The sequence below is a fragment of the Delphinus delphis genome, chromosome 7 (assembly GCF_949987515.2).
Source record: "Delphinus delphis chromosome 7, mDelDel1.2, whole genome shotgun sequence".
Taxonomy (NCBI): domain Eukaryota; kingdom Metazoa; phylum Chordata; class Mammalia; order Artiodactyla; family Delphinidae; genus Delphinus; species Delphinus delphis.
The window spans coordinates 58,547,217-58,571,575 of NC_082689.1; the positions used below are offsets into that span (position 1 = coordinate 58,547,217).

Consider the following 24,359-nt stretch of genomic DNA (forward strand, 5'->3'; position numbering starts at 1 on the left):
TTATTCTTTGGGTTTTAATCCAATATTATCAGTATTTATTTTGTTGCTCAAATTGTTCAGATTTGGTCATTGGGAGCTCCTTTAAGTTGCGTTTTATGTCCTTTTTACATGCCTCCATCTTTTTTTTCCATTCTTTTTGTTTTTTCCCTTTCTTTTTTTTTCCTTTTTTTTTTTTTCTTTTCAAGCATTTCCTTACTCTCTGACACTGTATGATATTTCTGGCTAATAGTGTATTTTTTGTGTCCTAACCTTGTCTCCAGAGAGCCTTGGTTTCTTTTATCGAAGAATGGTATTTAGAAACTAAGATCTGGGCTCTAGATGTGATCCTACTGCTGGGGTGTTACTTCTTTTAAGCCCTCTCACCTGATAGAATTAGGAAAAATATGTGGTTATACTAACTTATGTATACACACATTGGTATTTATTCCTGTCATTTCTGTTTTCTGTATCTAGCAGATAGATACTTTTTAACAGTTTAGTTATATGTAAATTCAAAACATTTCGAAAGAATATTCTTTTTTCCATGCTTTTGGTTGTGTGTTGTATGAATGGTTAATTCAGAATGCTGGGGGAGTTTGCATTGGTATCCTGACTTCCCTATACATATTGTAATTTTGCATAAGGTTTTAGATAAAACATATATTCAGTCAGATTTATTTATTATAGTAAAATATATAATTTCAAAAATAAAGTATTTAGGTCTTAAGTGGAGGGGGCATACATTAAGTCTAGCCACTCTTTTTTTTAATGATATCATTGCTGAAATAATATTTATGTAAACCTGTTCTTGCATAAGAGAGATCCCTACAATTTTGAATCTTATACTTTCAAGCTTCAATAATAACCTTATAAGGGATCTGAATGTGTGTGTGTGTGTAAAATTCTCATTTCACAAAAAGCCTTATGGGCTTTACCACTCCAATTTAAGCCAAAACTTTAAAATTCTTTGCTTTTGCAAGGCTTTTCTTTAATAGATTTGAATAGATCAAAATGTCTTAACTTGCCGCTAAAGGCTATACTAATAATCCTTAGAAAATTTTCTTTTTCCTTCTTCCTTTTTACTTTTTTGTACTTACAAAGCTATTGGAAGGTACAGATTACTTGGACTTTATGAAATTTAAAATCCTGTCCAAGATGAGTTGATCTGTGAAAATGGAGATGTCTTCCATGTTTAGTTTGACTGCATGTAAGAATTTTTTTAGCCTAAGAGATAATGGGACTTTCTTTTCTATATTTTTACTGTATAATATGTTTTAAGGGATAAACTTTTTTCTTTAGTATTAAACATATTTTTGTCCAGGTAGGCAGTCAAAAATGTAGTACTTAATAAAACCAATAAATTTGAAAATAACTCCATGAACTCCCTATGGACTTTTTTTTTTCTTTTTTTTTTTTTTTTTTGCCGTATGCGGGCCCCTCACCGTTGTGGCCTCTCCCGTTGCAGAGCACAGGCTCCAGACGCGCAGGCTCAGCGGCCATGGCTCACAGGCCCAGCCACTCCGCGGCATGTGGGATCCTCCCGGACTGGGGCACGAACCCGTGTCCGCCGCATCGGTAGGCGGACTCCCAACCACTGCACCACCAGGGAAGCCCCTGGACTTTTTATATTGCAATTACTGTGACTGTGGTAATAGCAATGAGCAGTTTTTTATCTACAGTGTACAAAAATACAACTGCACTTTTTTTGTCCCCCAAGAAAGGCACAAATGTCTTGTAAGTGGATTAATTAATATATTTAAATTTTCCTTGAAGTATTTTTATTGTACCATTATTTTGTAATATTTTTATTGCAGGTATGCAATATTTTAGTTACATTTTATTTTTTTAATTTTTTATTTTTATTTGTTGGCTGCACTGCGCATCTTCTGGGATCTTAGTTCCCTGACCAGGGATTGAATCCGCGCCCTTGGCAGTGGAAGCGCAGAATTGTAACCACTGGACCGCCAGGGAATTCCCTTTACTTACATTTTCGGTAAATAAGGACTTATGGATTGTTTTGGCAACCTAAGTATCACTTTTTATGTTTTATTTTTGTGTAGGGAGGGGAATAAGGTATGGAGCATATTACTCTCCAGTTCATTTACTTCAGTACACTTTTGTAATTCTCCCTTTTGTGAGCAATATCCTGAGGGGAAAACTGGTCGTGTTCTTGAGGTCCATCCTCCAAGTCTTCTAATTCTTTGCTGGGTTCCCTGTACTTCAGCATCAGCTTACGCGAGTAAAGCTGTTCTTGCATAAGAGAGATCCCTGGATTCTTGGCCGCCTTACTTTGCCTAGAATGGGCAAATGTCCCATTTCCAGATTCTTAGCCCCTTCAAACAGATACTTTCTGTATCCTGCATTTAAATGGCTTTTCTAGTTTTGGGTGAGAGTTCTAGTCTGCTGTTAGCTTTTGCATCTCACCCAGAAGCAGAATTTCCTCCCTCCACCAGTTGACTTGTTAGAGAAATCTGGATGTTAGTCTTACAGAATTTTCCAAAGTCCAAATTTTCTTAATTGCATCTATGTGGTGTCATTTAATATGTTCTCCTGTCCTCTGTATTTTCTGTTAAGTGATAGTAATATCTAAAGGCTTGATCAGGTAAGTTTCAGATAATTTTTGATCATATAATTTTTTTATGTCAGGAATACTTGAAAGATGGTGTACATAATTGTTAGGAGGTACTTTTTGGGGGGGAGACAGTTAATGATCATTGGTGATAATTACCCAATTCATTAGTTCCTTAGTGGTTGCAAAATGGTGGTATTCTAAGTTTTTTATTCTTTTTTCATTTATTGGCTGGAATATGTCTATAAAAGAATCTTTTCTTCATCAACTCTTTGTTACTCTAAAAGTGCAGTTTATATAGGAAAGACACAATGAATGTTTTACTCAACGGTTATCAGAAGAATCAATCACCTAGCATCATTAAAAGGTAGCCAGAGAGGGTTTTTTTTTTTCTTTTTTTTGATTTTGTCTTGTTGAGGATTATTAACAGCTCATGGATATGAAGTTATTTGATTTGTTATAGTTCATTGTAGCTATCCTTAAAGATGCTCAGATTGACCCATCTTTGGCCTGTGGGCCTATTCAGATTGGCTCCAGAGTGCTTTTGATAGGACTCTATGGCCTTCACTAGGTTCCTTGTTTTCCCTTGGGGAAAAATTGTTTGAGATTCATCTTGTATACTTCTGGTCCCAGACCTGGAACTAGTAATTTCTCCAAGAAGTCCTCGTTATTTTTAATGGACATGGCATTTAAAGCTCATAATTTGAATGTGAGTTTTCTTTTTAAAAATTATCTGCCTTATTTTATATATTAATTTTTAAAATTGTATTAATCTTCAGTGTCTTTCTTGAAATAGATGGACTATAACTTGATAAATATACAGACTATTTTAAATTAAGTACTATGACATTTATCTTAACAGGATTGAAAAGAAAAGCTATCTCTATAGGAACTAGTAATTTCCTCTTAATCATCATTCCTAGAGTTCTGGGATTGTTACCAGGCTCTTAGAGGTTACCAATATAAATTCTACAACAGTCAGTATTATTCAGTGAGTTGTTAGCTGAGTTAAAATACTGGGGCCTACACCAAATCTGGAAAGAGGCCTGGTAGTGCATGCCTTTAAATTCTCAGCTGAGTCTGTTCTGGCAAGCATTTGAAAGCTACTGATTTGACCATTGGTACTCTAAGTAACCAGTAATGATTTAAGTGTCTGTTTTTGGAAACTTTTCTACTTTAATCCTAAATATTTAGTCTGAATGTGATATAAGAGCAATATCTTAAAGACCTATGGGCAGGTTCAAGTTAATATATCGTTGCCAAACCATCCTTCTCACCAGTAGTATTTAGGTAAGCCTTCCTTGTTGCCTTTTGTTCATTACTATTTTATTTTATTTTATTTTTAGAGGGTGTCTTAGAGATGGCTTTTTATTTATTTTATTTTATTTATTTATTTATTATTATTATTTTTTAATTAATTAATTTATTTGTTTATTTATGGCTGTGTTGGCTCCTCGTTTCTGTGCGAGGGCTTTCTCTAGTTGTGGCAAGCGGGGGCCACTCTTCATCGCAGTGCGCGGGCCTCTCACTATCGTGGCCTCTCTTGTTGCGGAGCGCACGCTCCAGACGCGCAGGCTCAGTAATTGTGGCTCACGGGGCTAGTTGCTCCGTGGCATGTGGGAACTTCCCAGACCAGGACTCGAACCCGTGTCCCCTGCATCGGCAGGCAGGTTCTCAACCACTGCGCCACCAGGGAAGCCCAGAGATGGCTTTTTAAAAAAATTTTTATATTTGGCTGCGTTGGGTCTTAGTTGTGGCGCACAGGCTCTTTGTTGTAGTGCGCGGGCTTTTCTCTAGTTGTGGCGTGTGGGTTTTCTCCTCTCTAGTTGTGGTGCACTGGCTCCGGGGTGTGTGGGCTCTGTAGTTGTGGCGTGCGGGTTCCAGAGTGGGTGGGCTGTATAGTTTGCTGCTTGGGGGTTCTAGTTGAGGCATGCGAGCTCAGTAGTTGTGGTGGCGTGCTGGCTTAGTTGCCCCGTGGCATGTGAGATCTTAGTTCCCTGACCAGGGATTGAACCCACGTCCCCTGCATTGTAAGGTGGATTCTTTACCACTGGACCACCAGGGAAGTCCCTGTTCATTACTCTTTTAAAAGGGTCTCAGAATTTAAAAAAAAAAAAAAAGGACTGGTTCTCTGATTTAAAATTCAGTCAGATGAACTAACTGTAGCAAGTATAAACTTCTGATGAATATAGGGTTAGAGCTCATCTGGGAGACATTTTTACCTTAAAAAGTGTTTGGAAAAGATAGAATAGTAATACGAGTTGGCATTCTCTGAGTGTGTATTATCTGATAAAAATCAGATAACAGAAAATTAGTGAACAGTTCTTTCATTTTTAATAGCTTTTTCTTGATTAAAATTATACCTTGGAAAAAATTCACATTTTGACTTTCACAATCCACCATTCACAGTTCTAGATTACCAGTAATCCTTATGCACTAACAATTAGAAGGGAGTCTGAGCTCCAAACTCCCATTTCCTATTAGACAATTAGCCAATGCTTGTGAAGTGATTGACCTAACTAAATGAACACCTCTCTACATTTATGCCAGAGAAGATTATACTAGATACAGGTGAAATGATACTGGTATTCCAGGTACTTTAGGAGTAAAATAGATTTTGTGGTGTGTTGTGAGACTAGTTATCATTTATAACAAAGATTCTTTGGGGAGATGCTTTTCATGTTCCAAATAGACTGAGAGAGGAGCATAACTTAATTGTAAATCATGAGCTGCATTGTTGTAAATTTCATTTGTTTCTGTTAGTAAAAATGTATTCCCCGCCCTACCCCCCACCCTGCATTCCCAGATTGGTTTTATAATCCTTATGGATTTTATTTGAGCATTGAAATTGGAGTGAGATAGATTTTTCTCAGTGTTAGCCTAAGAATTGATTGAAATCGTTTTTATTCATTTTAGGAAATCTACTTTCTTCAATGTATTAACCAATAGTCAAGCTTCAGCAGAAAACTTCCCATTCTGCACTATTGATCCTAATGAGAGCAGAGTACCTGTGCCAGATGAAAGGTTTGACTTTCTTTGCCAGTACCACAAACCAGCAAGGTAAGAAGAATCTTTATGCCATTGTTCATGTGGTTGGCCCTGTATAGATTGAGTAAATATATATAAGTGATATATTTAAAATTATGTAGAAGGGTTGTGTTGTTTATTTCAAAATTAATGTAGCATTATTGTTTTGGGTGATTATAAAAGTAACCTAGAACCTGGAGAAGGGTGAGGAAGGATACATCCATTGTTAACATTGAAGTTATTTTTTTCTGGGGAGTGTGAAGTAGAGGGAGTAATTAGTCTGTATTATGTGATTCCATTCATGTAAAATGATACATGTATGTGTGTATTCATAGGAAAATGTATGAACTGAAGATCACAAACTAATTGATGGTTATCTCTGGGGAATGGAATTTTTAGGTCATTTTTTTCTTCATTTCTTGTAGTTCTCTCTGTTTGAAGTTTTTATAACAGCATGTATTATATCTTTAATTAGAAAAAGTAAGATAATACAGTTTTATTGTAGGAAGTTCAGACAATATGGAAATATATAAAGAGAGGAGTAAAAATCACCTATACTTCTACCTTGATATAATAGATATAAATACTTTTGAGGTAGATCCTTCCATACTTTTGATATATTTTTACTTGGGGTATCGTTAATATTTTTCTAGATTAAAAAGTACAGATTTAAATAAATAATAATTTCTAATATAATGTTTAGTACTATGTTATATGAATGTGCACAGATTATTTACCATTTCCCTATTATTGAGAATTTAGTTTGCTTTTAGTTTTTCACTATTTTGAATGTGGTGATAAATCCCCAATTTTTGTCTCCAGCCCTGAACTCTGTTGAACTCTAGATGTGTATCTAACTGCCTGCTTGACACTGACACTTAGAAGGCTAAACAGGTGCCTCCGATTTTACATGTCCTAAATGGACTTGATTTCACCCTGCCTGTGTCAAATTTGTTCTTCCTCAAGACGTTTAGAATTCAATAAATAGTACTATTATTTCTTCAGTTGCTTAAGTTAAAGCCCAAGATCTATCCTTGATTCTTTTCTTTCCTCACCCCTACATCCAATCTATCAGCAATTCCTATGAGTTCTAACTACAGAATATATACCAAATTTATTTACTTCTCTTACTTTCATCCTCTAGTTTTAGCATCTATTGATTTTTTTATGAATTAATTATTACTGTGATGATTGTCACATGATGATTTTGTAATTCCACCATTTCTTCTTCATTTATTAGTTGACATTCTGCTGTAAGAAGAGCTTTCTTGTTTTCATTTATTCATTCATATCAGTGTTACTCACTTGGTTATAATATGTCACAGTCATTGGATATAGCTCAAATTATATCCCTCAAATTGGCTCCTCAAGCTGACTTCTGAATCCTTTTTAAAAACTTTTTATTTTTAAATGATTTCAATTTTATATAAAAGCTGCAAAATTATATGTAGAATGTTTGTATGCCTTTCACTCAAATTTCTCTGAACCTTTGAAAATAACTTGCAGACATGATGCCACATTGCACTTTAATTCTTCAGTTTGTATTTGCTAAGTATAGGCACTCGCCTACATATCCACAGTAAGCCATCATAATCAGGACATTGACAATGATCTAATATTATCATCTAATTCACAGATTCCATTTAGCTTTCTCCAGTTGTCCCCATAATGTGCTTATTTGCTCAGTCCCTTTATATGTTGCAAATCCCTTGAACCCACCAGGTTGTTGCCCAGGTTGGACACTCTCCTGGCTTGGGCCCTGCCTGTTGCTGGGCTGCTCTCCTGCCCAGATGCCTTCCTTGTCCAGGCCCCAGCTGCTGTTGTGCTGCCTTCTCTGCCCACTCTGACTCTCTCCTTGTGTGAGCCTTTGCCACTGAGGGGCTGTGTGGTCATGTGACATTGCTGAAATTCTCCAGAGATATGAAGAGAACAACAACAATAATAAAGCTCTTGGAGGGACTTCCCTGGTGGTGTAGTGGTTAAGACTCTGAGCTCCCAGTGCAGGGGACCTGGGTTTGCTCCCTGGTCAGGGAACTAGATCCCACATGCATGCCGCAACTAAGAGTTCGCATACCACAATTAAGGAGCCCGCCTACTGCAACTAAGGAGCCCGCCTACCACAACTAAGGGACACACGTGCCGCAACTAAGGAGCCTGTGAGATGCAGCTAAGGAGCCCGCCTGCCACAGTTAAGACCCAATGCAACCAAATAAATAAATAAATAAATAAATGTCATGTTATTTAAAAAAAATCAATAATAAAGCTCATGGACTTCAAATTTATTGAAATTTTAGGCAGTGAGGGAATTAATTTCTCAAAATTTCTTTTGCTTTACTGGTAAACATTGATTAAACACCTTTATGGAAATACAAAAGTTGAATGGGAACCCATCTTCATTTTTTCCATAACTTAATTTTGTCCTCTTTGTGGTCAAGCAAATAAGGAAGAATTGACAGTAATTCATAGTTTTTCTTCTTGCAACCCCAAACTTACCTGTTATATTGCAAGTTTCCAGGTTTTTTGTTTGTTTTTTTGATGGAAGAAAAATCCTCCTCATCATTTTCATTTGTTTCTATTGAAGAAAGACTTACAAATGTTTTTGGTATTCTGTGTTCATAATATCATAGTGATTAAAAAGATTTTAAACCTTATTTTAATTTCAAGAAAGTTTCATAAGGTCTAAAAACATAAAGTAGTCTTAAAATCATTGGTACAGTATATAGAAAATCTTTGAATTAGGGCTCAAGTTTTTATTTTTTGCGATATATTAATGGTTTAAACCTTTATCCTGGCCTTAAATCAAGAATCAGAATTAAGAAGCTCATTTTCATTAGAAAACAGAATCTCAGAGCTATAGATTGTCCTGTGTGGTTTCCTTATAAAAGGAACGGAAGCCCAGAAAGGTGAAATGATTTGCTCAAGGTCATACAGATAGTTAATGTCAACCAGGGCTAGAACCCCAGACTTCTTCCTTCAACTTCAGGGCCTTTCCTCTCATATCTATGCTACTGTACTTTGTATTTATCATATGGGTGATATGTTTTAGTTGTTATATTATTTAGATGAGTTTGGTTGCACCTAACATATGGACTTAAAAATTGATTTATTGAGTTAGTAACAGGTAGCATGGTATTTTGTGTTGGTTTCAGCACCTCAGTTGTGTCATCAAGGATCTGGCTTTGTTCCCCTCTCCATTTTACTTACTTTATCAGCTTGATCATAAGATCGCCTTCCCCTTTGGTCATCTCAAATGACCAAATCATTTGGAACTCTCAAATCTTGGAACTGTATACTTTCTCATCCTTGTTCAGAGTGAAGGAAGAGCGGTTTGCTTCTAGAAGCCCTGTCAGAGGACTGACGATCTTCTATTCAAGAATCCTCTTAACCCTCTCTGGCAAATCTCTCCTTAAGCCTTTCTAGGCAAATGGGGCAAGGCAGAGGTCCTAGAATCATTAATTGTGCCTAGGGAATGAGATTAAGCTGCTTAGTATAGGCCCAAGCTACATGCCCCCTTCTAGAGTTAGGTGTAGAGCCAGCTTTTTCAAAGCTCCAGGCTACACTGGCGAGGTATGGCTAGCCAAATGACAGTCAATAGTCATCAAGAGAAAGGGCAAAGGATGCTGGAGAGGCAACCACAGTAGTCACCAAAAACTTAACCCCATCTTATGTATGTTTTCTGTGGATTTGCTGGTACCAGTTATGAAGTAATTTCTATTTGTATAAAAATTTTTTATAGAACAGTTATTTTAAAAGGACTCAGTTTCCATGCAGATAATAGGAAAGCATTTTGTGGAACTTTTTTCTTTTTTTGCGGTTTGCGGGCCCGTCACCGCCGTGGCCCCTCCCCGCCGTGGCCCCTCCCGCTGCGTAGCACAGGCGCCAGACGCGCAGGCTCAGCGGCCATGGCTCACGGGACCAGCCGCTCCACGGCACGTGGGATCCTCCCGGACCGGGGCACGAACCCATGTCCCCCACATCGGCAGGCGGACTCCCAACCACTGCACCACCAGGGAAGCCCTTGTGGAACTTTTATGTTGTATTTTATCATGTAATAAAATTGACATTCTGAAAAATGAATACTCTGAAAATTGACAAAGGATACATAAATGCATATACCGTACACCTTTGTCATATGACATTGAAAGTAGCTTTATTTACTCATATGCTTTAATCTCCATTTCTACATGGCTGACTGGTTTTCTTGTTTTCTAATTTGTGTTAACTGTTACTTTACTGTGTCTAATTCTGCTGCTGTTGTTAACAGCTACGTTATTACTATGCTGACAATTGGTTCACATCATTACATGTGCATTTTGGGGCTGTAAAACCTATATGGTGATTAAATGCAAACCCAGATATCCTATATTTGAATAGCAGTTTTGGTCACTATTAGCTGAGTGATCCTGTGTGCAATAGATTTCTTAACTCCTCTATGGCTTAATTTCCTCATCTGTAAAGTGGGTTTAATAAATAACACCCATCTTATAGAGTAAGTTTGAACTTTAGAATGATAATACATGTAAAGCACTTAGTCCAGTTCCTGGCACAAAGTATCTGTTGAGTACGTTGGCTCATTCTATGATGATTACCTTGACTTGTATCAGTATACTGTTTAAATGTTCTCTGCTTTTGTGTATGTGTGCATGTGCCAGTATAATAAAATTAATGATATGAGTTTTAGTTTTTAGAGTAACAATAAAGACATCTGTTCTGCTTTAAAATGTTTTCCCTTCATTTTCCTAGGTAAGAAAGTCCTAATTTTTTTTTTTTTTTTTTTTTTGCGGTACGCGGGCTTCTCACTGTTGTGGCCTCTCCCATTGCGGAGCACAGGCTCCGGACGCGCAGGCTCAGCGGCCATGGCTCACGGGCCCAGCCGCTCCGCGGCATGTGGGATCTTCCCGGACCGGGACACAAACCCGTGTCCCCTGCATTGGCAGGCGGACTCTCAACTACTGCGCCACCAGGGAAGCCCGAAAGTCCTAATTTTTTTTTGTTTTGTTTTTTTGCGGTACGCGGACCTCTCACTGTTGTGGCCTCTCCCGTTGCGGAGCACAGGCTCCGAACGCACAGGCTCAGCGACCATGGCTCACGGGCCCAGCCGCTCCGCGGCATGTGGGATCTTCCCGGACCGGGACACAAACCCGTGTCCCCTGCATCGGCAGGCGGACTCTCAACCACTGCGCCACCAGGGAAGCCCCAGAAAGTCCTAATGTTTTAAAAGATTATTTCTTGTTTAAATTTTTTTAATTCATTTGAGAGTCTAATAAACATTGTTCTAGAAAGGAAAGAATTAATTCATGTAACATGTTTGGGAAAGCCATTTGGTTAATAAACAGGTTCTTAGTACTATTTTATATTAAAATCATCGTTTGTTTTTCAGCAAAATTCCTGCTTTTCTAAATGTAGTGGATATTGCTGGCCTTGTGAAAGGAGCTCACAATGGGCAAGGCCTGGGAAATGCCTTTTTATCTCATATTAGTGCCTGTGATGGAATCTTTCATCTAACACGTAAGTACAGTTGTTTATTTAATTGATTGATTTCATTATGATCCGTGTTTTCTTTCCATTATTGTGAAAGTAAAATTAATAAATAATTAATAAAATAAAGTTTGCTTAGCTTCACAAGGTGAATTGTGGATTTGTCTGTTGATTGTGACTTAATGTGATTAAGTATCATCTCCATATGAGAAGGCTTATTCCATAGTAATATGCTGTGTTGCTGTCATTTTGTAATTGAATTTTATCCCATTCTGGATTAGACCCATTGAAAAGTGTTTTTATGCAGAAGTACTTTTGTTGATTGTAAAGGCATTTTGAAATTTTCTTAACTTGTGGAATTTGTCTGCATTTTTGCTTTTCCATGTGTTGAAAAGGCAGAATTGATAGAGGAGGGGATACCGTTACTTCAGAGGAAAGAAAATCATCCAGGTTATTTACTAAAGATGAAAGGATTAAGGAGAGACTATAGATCAGCTAGTCCTTGATGGAGAGAGGGATATAAAGCAGAGAGAAAATAAGTAGAACTATATGTTGGTTTGTGTTCTTTTGACTGTAGAAGTGAACCAAGAACAAAGTAATTCTCTGACAAAATAGAAAGTTTTAGGTTAAGGCTCAGGTCAAGACTGTACTTTATGGTAATAATATTAATAATATTATAATGAGCAAACGAAGGAAACATAAATTAGAGGTGGGGTCTGGTTCAGTGCTTTTGTTTGTTACTGGCCCTTGACAGATAACTATAAACAATTGAGAGTGAGCATTTAGAAAATTTGAGTAATTTTTTGGTCATTTGAATTTAATTAAAATATTGTGCTAGTATTTATGTATGTCTTTTAAAAAATTCATTTGCCTAGTAATTCATTTTTATTGTATTTTACAAAAGCCCATAACAGGTAGTTTGAGAAGCACTGGTCTAGGTAGCTTTACTTGGATGAAGGTTTGGAGACACCTTCTGGAAGGGTTTGGAATGTAGGCAAAGAATAAGGTTATATGTTTGTGTGTGTGGGGTTTCAGTTATGTTGAGTAGTGTTACCTAATGTCTGTACATTGGCGGGAGCCTCTGTTTTCCTGACAGTTTGTTTTTTCACTGGTTCTGGTGACTGATGTGAGAGTTTCAAAGAGAGGATAGAATCAAGTGTGACAACTGGGTTTCTGGACTGGGCCAATTGAATGACTCTTGATGCTACTCACTGAGATGTTAAATACAGAAGGAGCAGCAAGTCTTGGCAGAGTCAAAGAGTTCAGTTTGGGACAGTTTTTTGAATGTGTACCAGGGACATCCAGATAGGGATGTCTTTAAGGAAGTAGTCTTGATAGGGCAGGTATGACAGGAGGATGGGGGCCAAGAGAACTGAAGGTTGGGGTGTGAGTGATTGAACTGATGTGTGGGATAGAGCTTACCATAGGGTAGCAGTGAAGGTAGGAAAGGACTGAAAAGTGGAAGGATCTATTTCCTGATGAGGTTCAGGAACAGGTATGTTGGCTGTAAGCGGGTGTGTGGTTGAGAGGGATATTTGACTTAAAATTTTCAGAGCTGGAGCAGTTTCGGGTGATGATAAGTTCCTGAGAATAGCCTGAAACCATTCATATATGTAATAAAGTCTTTGGTTTTGTTGTCTCTTGTATAATATTCATCTGATATGTTTTTCTAACCTTTAGGGGAAAATGAATTTGGTTAGGAGCATACATACTTTATTGTATTTCATTCAGGCTAAAGATATTGTTGTTAAGAAAGGGAAAAAAATCCAGTTAAACTAGGTAACATGCTTTCTTATAGTGATTGATTTGAAATATGTTAAACTGTGAAAATATGCACCTTAGAATTGATGAAATACAGTATATATTATTGTATAGTGCACAGAACACAGAATGATACATTTATAACAAGAATTTTTTAAAAACCTTTGTAGAATTACAGGCAATAACAAAGACTTGAAGAGAATAAAAGGATAAAGTGATTACTTTGAAGCTATGAAAAGTGAGAATTCTTTAATTCCAAATTATGGTATATTTTCATCTTCAACTGGTTATTAAATATGAGTGTGAAATAAAATTTTATCTTTAATATTACTCTTTATAAAGGTTATTTTCTTCAAACGTCTTAAAGTCACCAGAAATGCAGTTCATTTGTTTATTTAATATTCGTTAATTAAATAGTAAATGTTTTTTCTGTTCTGGGTGTTGGAAATATATAGTGGGTAGCAGAATCTAATACAGTTTCTCGTTTTATGAAGCTTCTAGTCTAGTGGTGGAAACAGATATTGATTAATAATGTTAATAAATGTGTAATTACATTATTGTATTTGGACTTAAAAAAAGACGTACTTGTGAATTGTTTACTTATTTGCTTATTATTAGCATGTTTGAAACTTGTTTTATTTCTTTACTTCATTTTAATTTTGGTGTGAAAAATCCATTTTTTATGTTAATATCTTTTAGTTTCTCTATTTTTAAAAATTAATTAATTAATTTACTTTTGGCTACATTAGGTCTTCATTGCTGCTCACGGGCTTTCTCTAGTTGCGGCGAGTGGGGGCTACTCTTTGTTGTGGTGCGAGGGCTTCTCATTGCAGTGGCTTCTCTTGTTACGGAGCACGGGCTCTAGGCATGCAGGCTTCAGTAGTTGTGGCACGTGGACTCGATAGTTGTGGTTCGCAGCCTCTAGAGCACAGGCTCGGTAGTTGTGGCGCACGGGCTTAGTTGCACCATGGCATGTGGGATCTTCCCAGACCAGGGATCGAACCTGTGTCCCCTGCATTGGCAGGCGGATTCTTAACCACTGTGCCACTAGGGAAGTCATCTATTTTTGTTTTATACAGTTGGTTTAAACTACTAAGGAAAGGGACAGTGTAGGATGATATGTATTCGTGTGTTCAGGGCACTGTAAAGCTTTTCATTAGAACTTCTGAAAACAGAGAGAAAAAATTTTTAATGGTAAGTTGTGGTTATTACAGAGTTTTAATTTATTAATGTTATGTTTCTCTCCGTTAGTTTGATTCTTAAAGGTTAATTTTCCCCTCACCTTGTTTATTTCCCTTGGTTATTAGATGGATGTAAATATATACCTTGCATCAAAAATTTATACTTGTTTTAAATGTAAATAGTTATTCTGACAGGTTTGTTGGCTTTAGATCTTTTTTTTTTAACTTTTAAATCTAGTTATTTTAACAAGCACTCTTTTTAATTGAAGTATAGTTGACTTACAAAATATAGTTTCAGGTGTACAATATAGTGATTCAATATTTTTATGTATTACACTTCATATAAAGATATAAAATACTGACTATATTCCCTGTACTGTACATTACATCCTTGTAACTTACTTATTTTATACCTAGTTGTTTGTACCTCTTAATGACTTTGAATCTTTAGACCACTCTGTTTTATTCATTTGACACATTATTTGTGGAGCTTCTCTTTTTAGTGTGCTAGATTCTAAGGGATGTAATGGTGAGTAAAAAGAAAATGACCCTCCTTTATGGAGTTTACAGTCCAGTGGAGGAGACAGACATTGAATAAATGGTCACATGAACACTAGATGTCATTCTCCAGTTGCGTACAGAGAACAGAGACAGTATGTGTGTGTGTGTGTGTGTGTGTGTGTGTGGTGTTACCTTGAGGAAGTGATGATTTTGCTGAGAGGTAAAGGTTGGGTGAGGGCTAATAAGTTAGCAGCAGGAGGGAAGGAGAGATTGATTATTCAGAGTAAATGGCTTGTTTCAAAGGCCCTAGCACAATGAAGGAATTGTCAGCGTGGATAGGATTAATAACGAGGAGTAGAAGTGATGGAAAAGATCCTGGGAGGTAGCTGGGGATTCACCATGTCCACTATATTAAGGATTTTCTTCTCTGATGACTTAAGTATAAAGTTTTGAATGGAGACTTGGGGCAGGGAGGCAGATTAAAGTGTTTACAGGAGTTATTCAGTTGAGTTGCATTTTTAATGTTTTTTTTCATACTTTTGTTTTATTGTATTTTTAAAGTTTTTTTGAGGTCTCATTAAATTTCTTTAATTTTTTATTGAAATATAGTTGATTTATAATGTGTTAGTTTTACGTGTACAGCACAGTGATTCAGTTATACATACATATATACATGTATATATATGTGTGTGTGTGTGTGTATATATATATATATACTTTTTTAGATTCTTTTCCCTTATAGGTTATTACAGAATATTGAGTATAGTTCCCTGTGCTATACAGTAGGTCCTTGTTGGTTATCTGTTTTATGTATATGTTAACCTCAAACTCCTAATTTATCCCTCTCCCCCCACCCCACTTCCCCTTTGGTAATCATAAGTTTGTTTCCTATGTCTGTTGATCTTTTTTTTTTTTTTTTCAAGTTTCTGAAGACATTTATTTCCAACATAAAGGCAACATTTAACAGTTTGAAAATTCTTGGTCTAAAATTCACGTGACTATAGCTTTGGTCTCACAATCCCTGGTTTTAGAAACTTTTTGCATTGCTCTGTTATCTGTGAGTCTATTTTTGTTTTGTAAATAAGTTCATTTGTATCTTTTTTTTTTTTTAAGATTCCACATATAAGCAATATCATATGATATTTGTCTTTCTCTGTCTGGCTTAACTTCACCTAGTATGATAATCTCTAGGTCCATCCATGTTGGTTGCTGCAAATGGCAATATTCTTTATTTACGGCTGAGTAATATTCCTGTGTGTGTGTGTGTGTGTGTGTGTACACACACACACACACACAGACACACACACACATATATATATATATACACACATATATATATATATTTATATACACACATAGATACTATACACTATATCTTCTTTATCCATTCATCTGTTGATGGACATTTAGGTTGTTTTTATGTCTTGGCTATTGTAAATAGTGCTGCAGTGAACATCGGGGGTGCATGTAGATTTTCAAATTATGGTTTTCTCTAGATATATGCCCAGGAGTGGGATCGCAGGTTCATATGGTAACTCTGCTTTCAGTTTTTTAAGGAACCTCCATACTGTTCTCCATAGTGGCTGTACCAGTTTATATTTCCACCTGTAGTGTAGGAGGTTTCCTTATTCTCCACACCCTCTCTAGCATTTATTATTTGTAGACTTTCTGAGGATGGCCATTCTGACTGGAATGAGGTGATACCTCATTGTAGTTGTGATTTGCATTTCTCAAATAATTAGCGATGTTGAGCATTTTTTCATGTGCCTGCAGTTATTTATCTGAGGTATATATTCCTTTCTTTGGTCTAAGTGTCAAACTGTTTTTGAATGTTGATGATGTTCTAAATAATCATCTTCCTACTTAATTATTCCCCCTTTCCCAAAGTATTTTGAACTTTTGAAATTCTGCAGAAATTATTTCTTGATCCAGATGTGTTACTCTTCAGCTGACTGCTTTTCAGGTTTCTTGAACCATACAGAACATTTTTTTAATGGTTTGCATGATTTAAAAAACTAAAAACTTTTAAAAAGTGGGAATTTCTCCATACTTTTGCCGTGTGGCACCTATGATTTTGGATAAACAACTCTGACTAGATACGGGTATGTTATACATTGCTAGTTATATGTATTAACTATAGAACAGAAATTCTTTATGAATTCATAATTTTCCTTTTTTTTTGTTTGTTTTTGCTTTTCCTTACTTGATCATGTCATTGAGAAAGAAAAATAACAGTTTCCAGTGTTTGGGAAAAAATAAATAGAAATTAACATTCTAAAAATTACTTAATGGATTAACTGCTTTTGAAAACAAAACAGATACCCATTATACTTAGTATATATCACTTTTATGGAAAATTTTGTTGTGAAGATTTTGTTTTAAAAAGCTAAATACCGTGTTTGTTTATTTTAAAAGTTTTTTGAAGCAAACTATCCACATTTCCTTAATAGGTTAGTTATTCACATAAGCTGAGTTAGCTTTTTTATGAACCAAAAAAACTAGCCTTCATTCACTTTGAAGCAGAAACGCAGAGGTATGACGTTCAGGATATACTTTTCAAAGTGGTCTGTTAAAAATTAGTTACTGTTTAAATGACATTAAAGATAATAATGAAAGGGAAAATAAATCAGAATCATGTTAGCATAAAGCAACTATTTTATTTTTCTGCTATTTCAGTCTAGTGCCTAGAGTAAAGTGGAACGAATGTGGGTTTTAGAATCAAACCTGTGTAACTGTCAGTTCTTACTTTCTAGCTGTGTAACTGTGAAAAAGTAACACCTTGTCTTTGAACCTCAGTTTTCTCATGTAAAATGGGGATTGTAATACTGTACTTAAAGAATTATTTTGGAGTTTAAATAAACGATCATTCTGTGTGAGTGCAAATAGACTGTTATTTTTAATGCTGCTTCATTGTTTTTCTTGTGAACTTAGATTTTTAATTTCTACATTTTTTTAACTATAAATAAAAAAAAATTGTGGTAAAGTGTTCATAACATAAAATTTGCAGTTTTAACCGTTTTTGAGTGTACAATTCAGTGATGTTAATTACATTCACATGTTGTGCACCCATCACCACCATCCATCTCCAGAACTTTTTCATTTTCCCAAATTGAAACTCTGTACCTATTAAACTGTAACTTCCAATTCCTTCTTCCCCCAGCCCCTGTCAGCCACTGTTCTACTTTCTGTCTCTGAATTTGACTACTCTAGGTACCTCATATGAATGGAATCATACAATATTTATCCTATTGTGACTGGCTTATTTCATGCTTCATTATTTAATTATTTTTTAATTTTTTGCGGTACGCGGGCCCCTCACTGTTGTGGCCTCTCCCATTGCGGAGCACAGCCTCCAGACGCACAGACTCAGCGGCCATGGCTCACGGGCCTAGCCGCTCCGCGGCATGTGGGATCCTCCCGGACTGGGGCACGAACCCGCGTCCCCCGCATTGGCAGGTGGACTCTCAACCACTGCGCCACCAGGGAAGCCCCCTGCTTTATTATTTTTTAACTGCTGCACCATTGTCCACAGTATGAAAGTACCAGAGTTTATTGAATTAGTACTTCCTATTTGTGGGCATTTATTTATTTATTTTCCCAGCTTTATTGAGATATAATTGACATATAACATTGTCAACGTGATGATTTGATATATGTATGTATTGTGAAATGATTACCACAGTACGGTTAGTTAACACATCCATCACATCACATAATTAACATTTTTTGTGTGTGTTGAGAACATTTAAGATTATTCATTTAGCATCTTTCAAGCATGCAATAGAGTATTGTTAACTATAGTCACCATGCTTTACATTAGACACCAGAACTTAGGCATCTTGTGACTGGAAGTTTGTACCCTTTGACCAGCATCTCCCCATTTCCCCCACCCCAGCCCCTGGGGTCTACTCTCTGTAGCCACCAGTCTACTCTCTCTGTTTCTTTGAGTTTGGCTTTTTTAGATTCCACATGTAAGTGAGATCATACAATATTTGTCTTTCTTTGACTTATTTCACTTAGCATACTGTATGGGCATTATCATTTCTGACTTTTTTTTTTTTTTAACAGAATGTTGTTAATGGAATTCTTATACAGGTTTTTTTGTTTGTTTTTGGTACATGTCTGGGTATTTCTCTAAGAGATGCCTAGAAGTGTAATTACTAGGCCAATGGGTATATACACTTAGAATTCTATCAGATACATCCAAATTCTCCTCCTTTATCTCCAAGGGGATAATAGTGTTTTAATTTTTTGAATAGTTTTAGACAGGTCATATATTGGAATAGGTAAAACATTTACATGGTTCAAAAAGAAAATTGATGTAACATTGGGGTATACATTGAGAAATCTTTTTCCTACTCACATTCTGATTCCTCTGTCTTGCCTTTATAAGTGAGGCATTTATTAGTTTTTTGTGTTATTTTTTAGAGCAAGGCTTGGGGAATTTTTTTCTTTAGTGGGGCAGATAGTAAACATTTTGCTCTGTTGCATGTTCTTTGTGTCTGTGTGTGTTTGCAGCACTTCAAAAAGTGTAACAATCATTCTTAGCTCTAAGGTCATACAAAAATAGGGCACAAGCCTTAGTTCGCTGATCTCTGTTCTAGAGTTTGTTCATACAATGCAGACACATGGGGATATATTATATGTGTCATCTTCGTGAAAATACTTTTATCAGTCTTTTCCTTTGATTTCTTCTATTACCTTTATACTTAGAAAGTTCTTATCCTTCTCATAATCAGGTAAATATTCACAACTGTTTTTTTCTAGTTGATTTTCCATTATTTTTTTTTGAGATAGAAAATACAGTAAAGTATAAAATTCACAAATCTGAAGTGCATAGCTGGATGCATTTGTACATGTATATACACTTGTGTAACGACCACATAGATCAAGGTAGAGAACATTTCTGTCACCCTTCCCAGTCAGTTCCCCACTCAGGGTAATCACTGTTCTGACTTACATCATCATTGATTAGTTTTGCTTATTCTTGAACTTCTTATAAATGTAATCGCACATTCTGTATTCTTTTGTGCCTTCCCCCTTTCTCTCGCCATAATGTCTGTGAGATTCATCCCTATTGGGTATATCGATATTGATAATTTGTAGTTTTGTTAAGTTAGAAATTTGGATTTTATCCACTTCATGGATAATATACAGGATTATGTCACTTAGTTAACAGAGTTGATGCTCTATCAACTATGTATGAACACATTCTGAACAGATTTTAGTGGGAAGAAGTTTGGGGCAAAAAGAACTGCCAGGAGGTTCTTATAGTATTTCACGAAAGAAATAATGAGGACTGGATTTCAGAAAACTGTCAGTGACAGTTGAAGGGAAAGCAAATTTGAGAGACTTTGTGAAGAAGGGATAGGCTTTTCTTACATCTCGCGTAAACAGGAGTCTCTTCAAATAAAACTGTTTGCCAAAGATTCAGTGCAGAATAGGGAAACAGTGACAATATTATGGGAAGCAAATTCTTTTAAAATTCATATACATGCAGTAACTTGTAACAGGTTTTCTATTTAGAAAAATGATTATTTTTTTCTCTAGGGTTTTGTGAGCCGTATGACTTGTTTTAGAAGGAATGTAACTTCCTATTGTTAAATTTTTAAAGCTTTGAACATGACGAGGCTATTGATTTCACTGAATCCTTAGCTTTTTAAAGCTGGCATTAGAAGTTTTGAAGTGATTTTTCAATAGGAAGCTAAGGTGTTTGTGTGTTATCTGAAGGACAGCACCTTTGGCTCTATCGTTGCACCTACTGTCAAGCTGTTTATAGATAAAACTTGTTAGTTTCTCAGCAGCTACTTAGAGATAAGACCTTGTAGACTGGAAACAAAGGTTCTGTTTTCTGAGGTATGGGACAGTTTTGTTCCCAATTTAGAAATATATAGGAGGTCCAGATTTATAGAACTGCTAATTATAAAGTATGTAATCATTTATAGTTATAGGAAAGAAAATTTCAAATACAACTTGATTATTTTCAGCTAAATTGGTATGTGTTTGCGTGTGCGTGTATTATGTTGGTAGTGATGATGGGAGGGTGGGGTATGTGGTGCCCTGTTCTTTCCAGAGTTCTGTTCTCCAGTTGCTTGTTAAAGGGATAAAATGTAGGGAACCTGGGATGACTATACAGCCAGCATGTTTTTAAACTACCTCTTCAGGGTATGAACAGGCAGTTATGGCATGGCAAGCACTTCAGCATTAACATTATTAGCCTGTCTGAATTGTTTTGGCATTTTATTTTGATGTCCAGAAGAAGAGACGTGATTATTCAGTACCTAGTATGAATTAGGTACTATGGTCGATTCGTTCTAATATATTATTCTATTTAATCTTAACAATTCTGCAGGATTGGTGTTATCCCAGCTGTACAGATGAGGATACTGAGAGAGAGAGGCTAAGCAGTTTTGCTAGGGTACATAGCTAGTATACTGCGCATAGAGTCCATCCTTATTCTCTCTCTTTATTTGGCCGAGCAGCGTGGCTTCTGGGATCTTGGTTCCCCCACCAGAGATAGAACCCGGACCCAGCAGTGAAAGCGCCGAGCCCTAACCACTGGGATGCCAGGGAACTCCCCCATCTTTCTTCTTTAAGTCCTTTTTTCTTTCCAGGTTTTCACCATACCACACTGCTTTTGTACATTTTTAGATCTAAATGTTTAGGATCTGTGGGACTTCCCTGGTCGTCTGGTGGTTAAGACTCTGCTTCCACTGCAAGGGGCGTGGGTTCAAATCCTGGTGGGGGAAGTGAGATCCTGCATGCCGCGCGGTGCGGCCAAAAAAAAAAGCGTTTAGGATCCATATAGTAAACATGTTCAAGATCCATGTATTTGTGTGTGTGTGTGTGTGTGTGTGTGTGTGTGTGTGTGTGTGTGTGAAAGAGAGAGAAAGAAAATTCAAGTGCTTGGTATACATTGTTTTTCAGAGACTACCTGCTCTGCACAGTAGTGACCTACAGGTATAACTGGAGACTTTTCTGAAGAGACAGGTGCCGTATAGTGATTTTAAAAGAATTAGGTTATAGTTTTATTCTTTTGTTGCCAGGAAATATTATTAAGTACTTACTATGTGCCAGGCTCTGTGCTAAGTGGTTTTTGTGAGGAATTTCATTCAATTCTCAGAATAAGTCAGAAGTAGGTACAGAGGGGTTAGAACATCTGTCCAAGGTTACATAGCTGGTAGATGGTATAGTTGGGAGTAGTACTCAGTAAGGCAAGTCTGACTCCAAAACCTGCACCATTAGCCTTTGTACCAGTGCTGACCAATAGAAATATAATGTGAGCTATGTATCTAATTAAAATTTTCTGATAGCCACATTAAAAAAGTAAAAAGTGAAATTAACTTTAATAACATATATTTAATCTATCAAAAATATTATTTCAGCATGTAGTCAATATGAAAAATTATTGATATATTTTTGGTGCCATGTCTTTGAAATCTGGTGTGTAATTTATACTTAGAGCACATCTCCGTTTGGACTAGCCACATTTCAAGTATTTTATAGCCTCATGTGGCTAGTGGCTATAGTATTAGATAGCTCAGCTCTACACTATATTCATAGAAAGAAATTTGAAGAGATACATCAAACTGTTCATAGGTTTTTGGGAGAATGGAATTGGGATGGAGAGAGAGGTGGGTGACTTTCCTTTTTAGATCCTTGGCTTTTTAAAAAGTGAGCATGTATTACTCTGATTTTTAAAACATGAGGAATTTTCTTATTTAAATACCAATATAAGGTATGCACAAATGATTCAAATAAAATTCTCAGGAGTTCTGTATTAAATTAAGGAGAAGATGGCTTTGGCTTAGAATGCAGTGATTCAGGAGTTGTCAGTGATCTTCTGCCATCTCTGTAAAATGTTTGATTTTTAAGCTGGGCTAATCAAGTTAGTTCTGCCAGGATGATTTAGTTAAGAATTTTACTCTCAGGTAACTAAATTAGTGGGTTCTGTTGTTAAAGAAGTACTTCATTGAGAGCTCCCACACATTATATTTGTATGGTCTGTTCTGCCATAAAAATACTTGCGTTTCACAGGGAGATCAGCTTGGTGCTTTGTGACCACCTAGGGGGGTGGGATAGGGAGGGTGGGAGGGAGACGCAAGAGGGAGGAGATGTGGGGATATATGTACACGTATAGCTGATTCACTTTGTTAGAAAGCAGAAACTAACACACCATTGTAAAGCAATTATACTCCAATAAAGATGTTAGAAAAATAATTTATACAACATCTATACTGCATAATATTTTGCAGTCTTTAAAAATGTTAATGTAACTCTGTGGTCATTGAATGAAAATACCATCACCATATATTACTACATGCAGACATAAGACTGCGAAAGAACATTTATAATGTGATCTTATTTTTAGTAAAATACAAACACATAGAAAATCTGCAAAAATATATGCAAAAATGCTAGCAATAGTTACATTTTGTTAGAGGGAATATAAGTAATTTTCACTGCTTTTTTTCCTGCCTTTCTGTTGTCACAAATGTTCTCAAACTAAATATATTCTGGCCAGGTATTATTTTGTAATTAGAAAAATAGCCTGTAAGCCTGGTTTTATTTTGAAAGAAAAGAAAGATAATGTAGTTCTGAAAATTAATTTTGATTATTTTCAAAAATATTTTTCTCTGTTTGAATCTTTAGCAGACAAAAAACCCCTGTAAGTAATTTAGAAGGAAAACAAAATGAAAGAATTTCATAGAGTAAAAATACCTAAGATTTTCCAGTTTTATTTTATTTTGTTTACATTATATACTAATTCCACATTCCATCACTCCCTTTTTCTTTCATGTTTTCCACAAATCCTACTGTCTCTGTCACCTTTAAGTGAATACATTTTGGGTAAGAAAAAAAATGTGCATTTCTAAGATACCTTACTGTTATGTAGTGAAAGTGTGTGTGTGTGCGTGTGTGTGTGTGTGTGTGTGTGTGTGTGTGTGTGTTGAGGGGAGAAGAGGAGGCTGTGGGGAAGTCAGGACTGCCTTTATACCTTTTTGTTCTAATAACAAACTAATTCCTTTTTGTGCAGGTATCTCTTCCCCCATTCCATGTATTCTTGGTAAGGCGATATTATCCAGCTTCCTCCTTCTACCCTGGGAGGTTGTGGGAGCTTTATCTGTGCCCTTGCCAGGTAGAGCCAGGAATTGGCCCCCTAACCTGAGCTGGGCTTTGAACGATGAAAAGATTGGGTTAAGGTCATTGAGAGCTCATTATTTCATTTCATCTGGGTTTTTTTCCCCCCAAGAGTAAGAATGATAATAGGAAAAGAAGCATAGTCTTCTAAATAGATTCTTAACATTTTTATTGTCTTTACACCAGTTGTTTTAATATGCCCAGTGCAGTCCTCTAAACAAAATTCCTTTGTTAATTTGTCAAAGCAAAGGGAAACCCTTGCTAGCCATGCCAGCCCATTGTTGTTTGAGATATAATCAGTAGCCATCTACTTGATATCAAAAAGTATTCCCTTAAAATAGATTGAATTATATGCAATTTAGGTACAAAAACTTGTGCTTTAGAAAAAAATTAGTGTCATTCCATAGTCCACATAAAATTGTAAGTTAATTATGTATTTATCCTCACCCCCTTTCCATCATCTCTAATAAGAAGGCAGTTTTGGTTTTATCAGATTTCACTCTATTTCTTTTCTTTTCTTTAAAATCTGAAAGGATATATGCTTATTTTCTTCTCCTGATTACAGGGAGGAATTTAGTTTCTATTTGAATTTACTTTCCAATGTTTATTTTCCTTAAAAAAAGGAGTCTACGTCAGTAAGTAGAATATTTCCATTTAGGGAATAATTGCTAATTGTAGTTCGATTTTGATGTCATTTCTTTTTATTTTGAAAGATCTCTGCA

General features: G+C 36.1%; 1 protein-coding gene across 2 annotated transcripts in view; it reads left to right on the forward strand.

Annotated features, from left to right (window-relative positions):
- The window catches only part of OLA1 (Obg like ATPase 1), a 168,318-nt gene that overhangs the window by 19,997 nt on the left and 123,962 nt on the right, over window positions 1–24,359 (forward strand). For both annotated transcript variants that reach the window (XM_060016570.1, XM_060016569.1), the window contains exons 3-4: window positions 5,465–5,608; window positions 10,956–11,083. In XM_060016570.1, coding sequence (XP_059872553.1) covers window positions 5,465–5,608; window positions 10,956–11,083 — 272 coding nt within the window. The remainder of the gene's footprint in view (window positions 1–5,464; window positions 5,609–10,955; window positions 11,084–24,359) is intronic.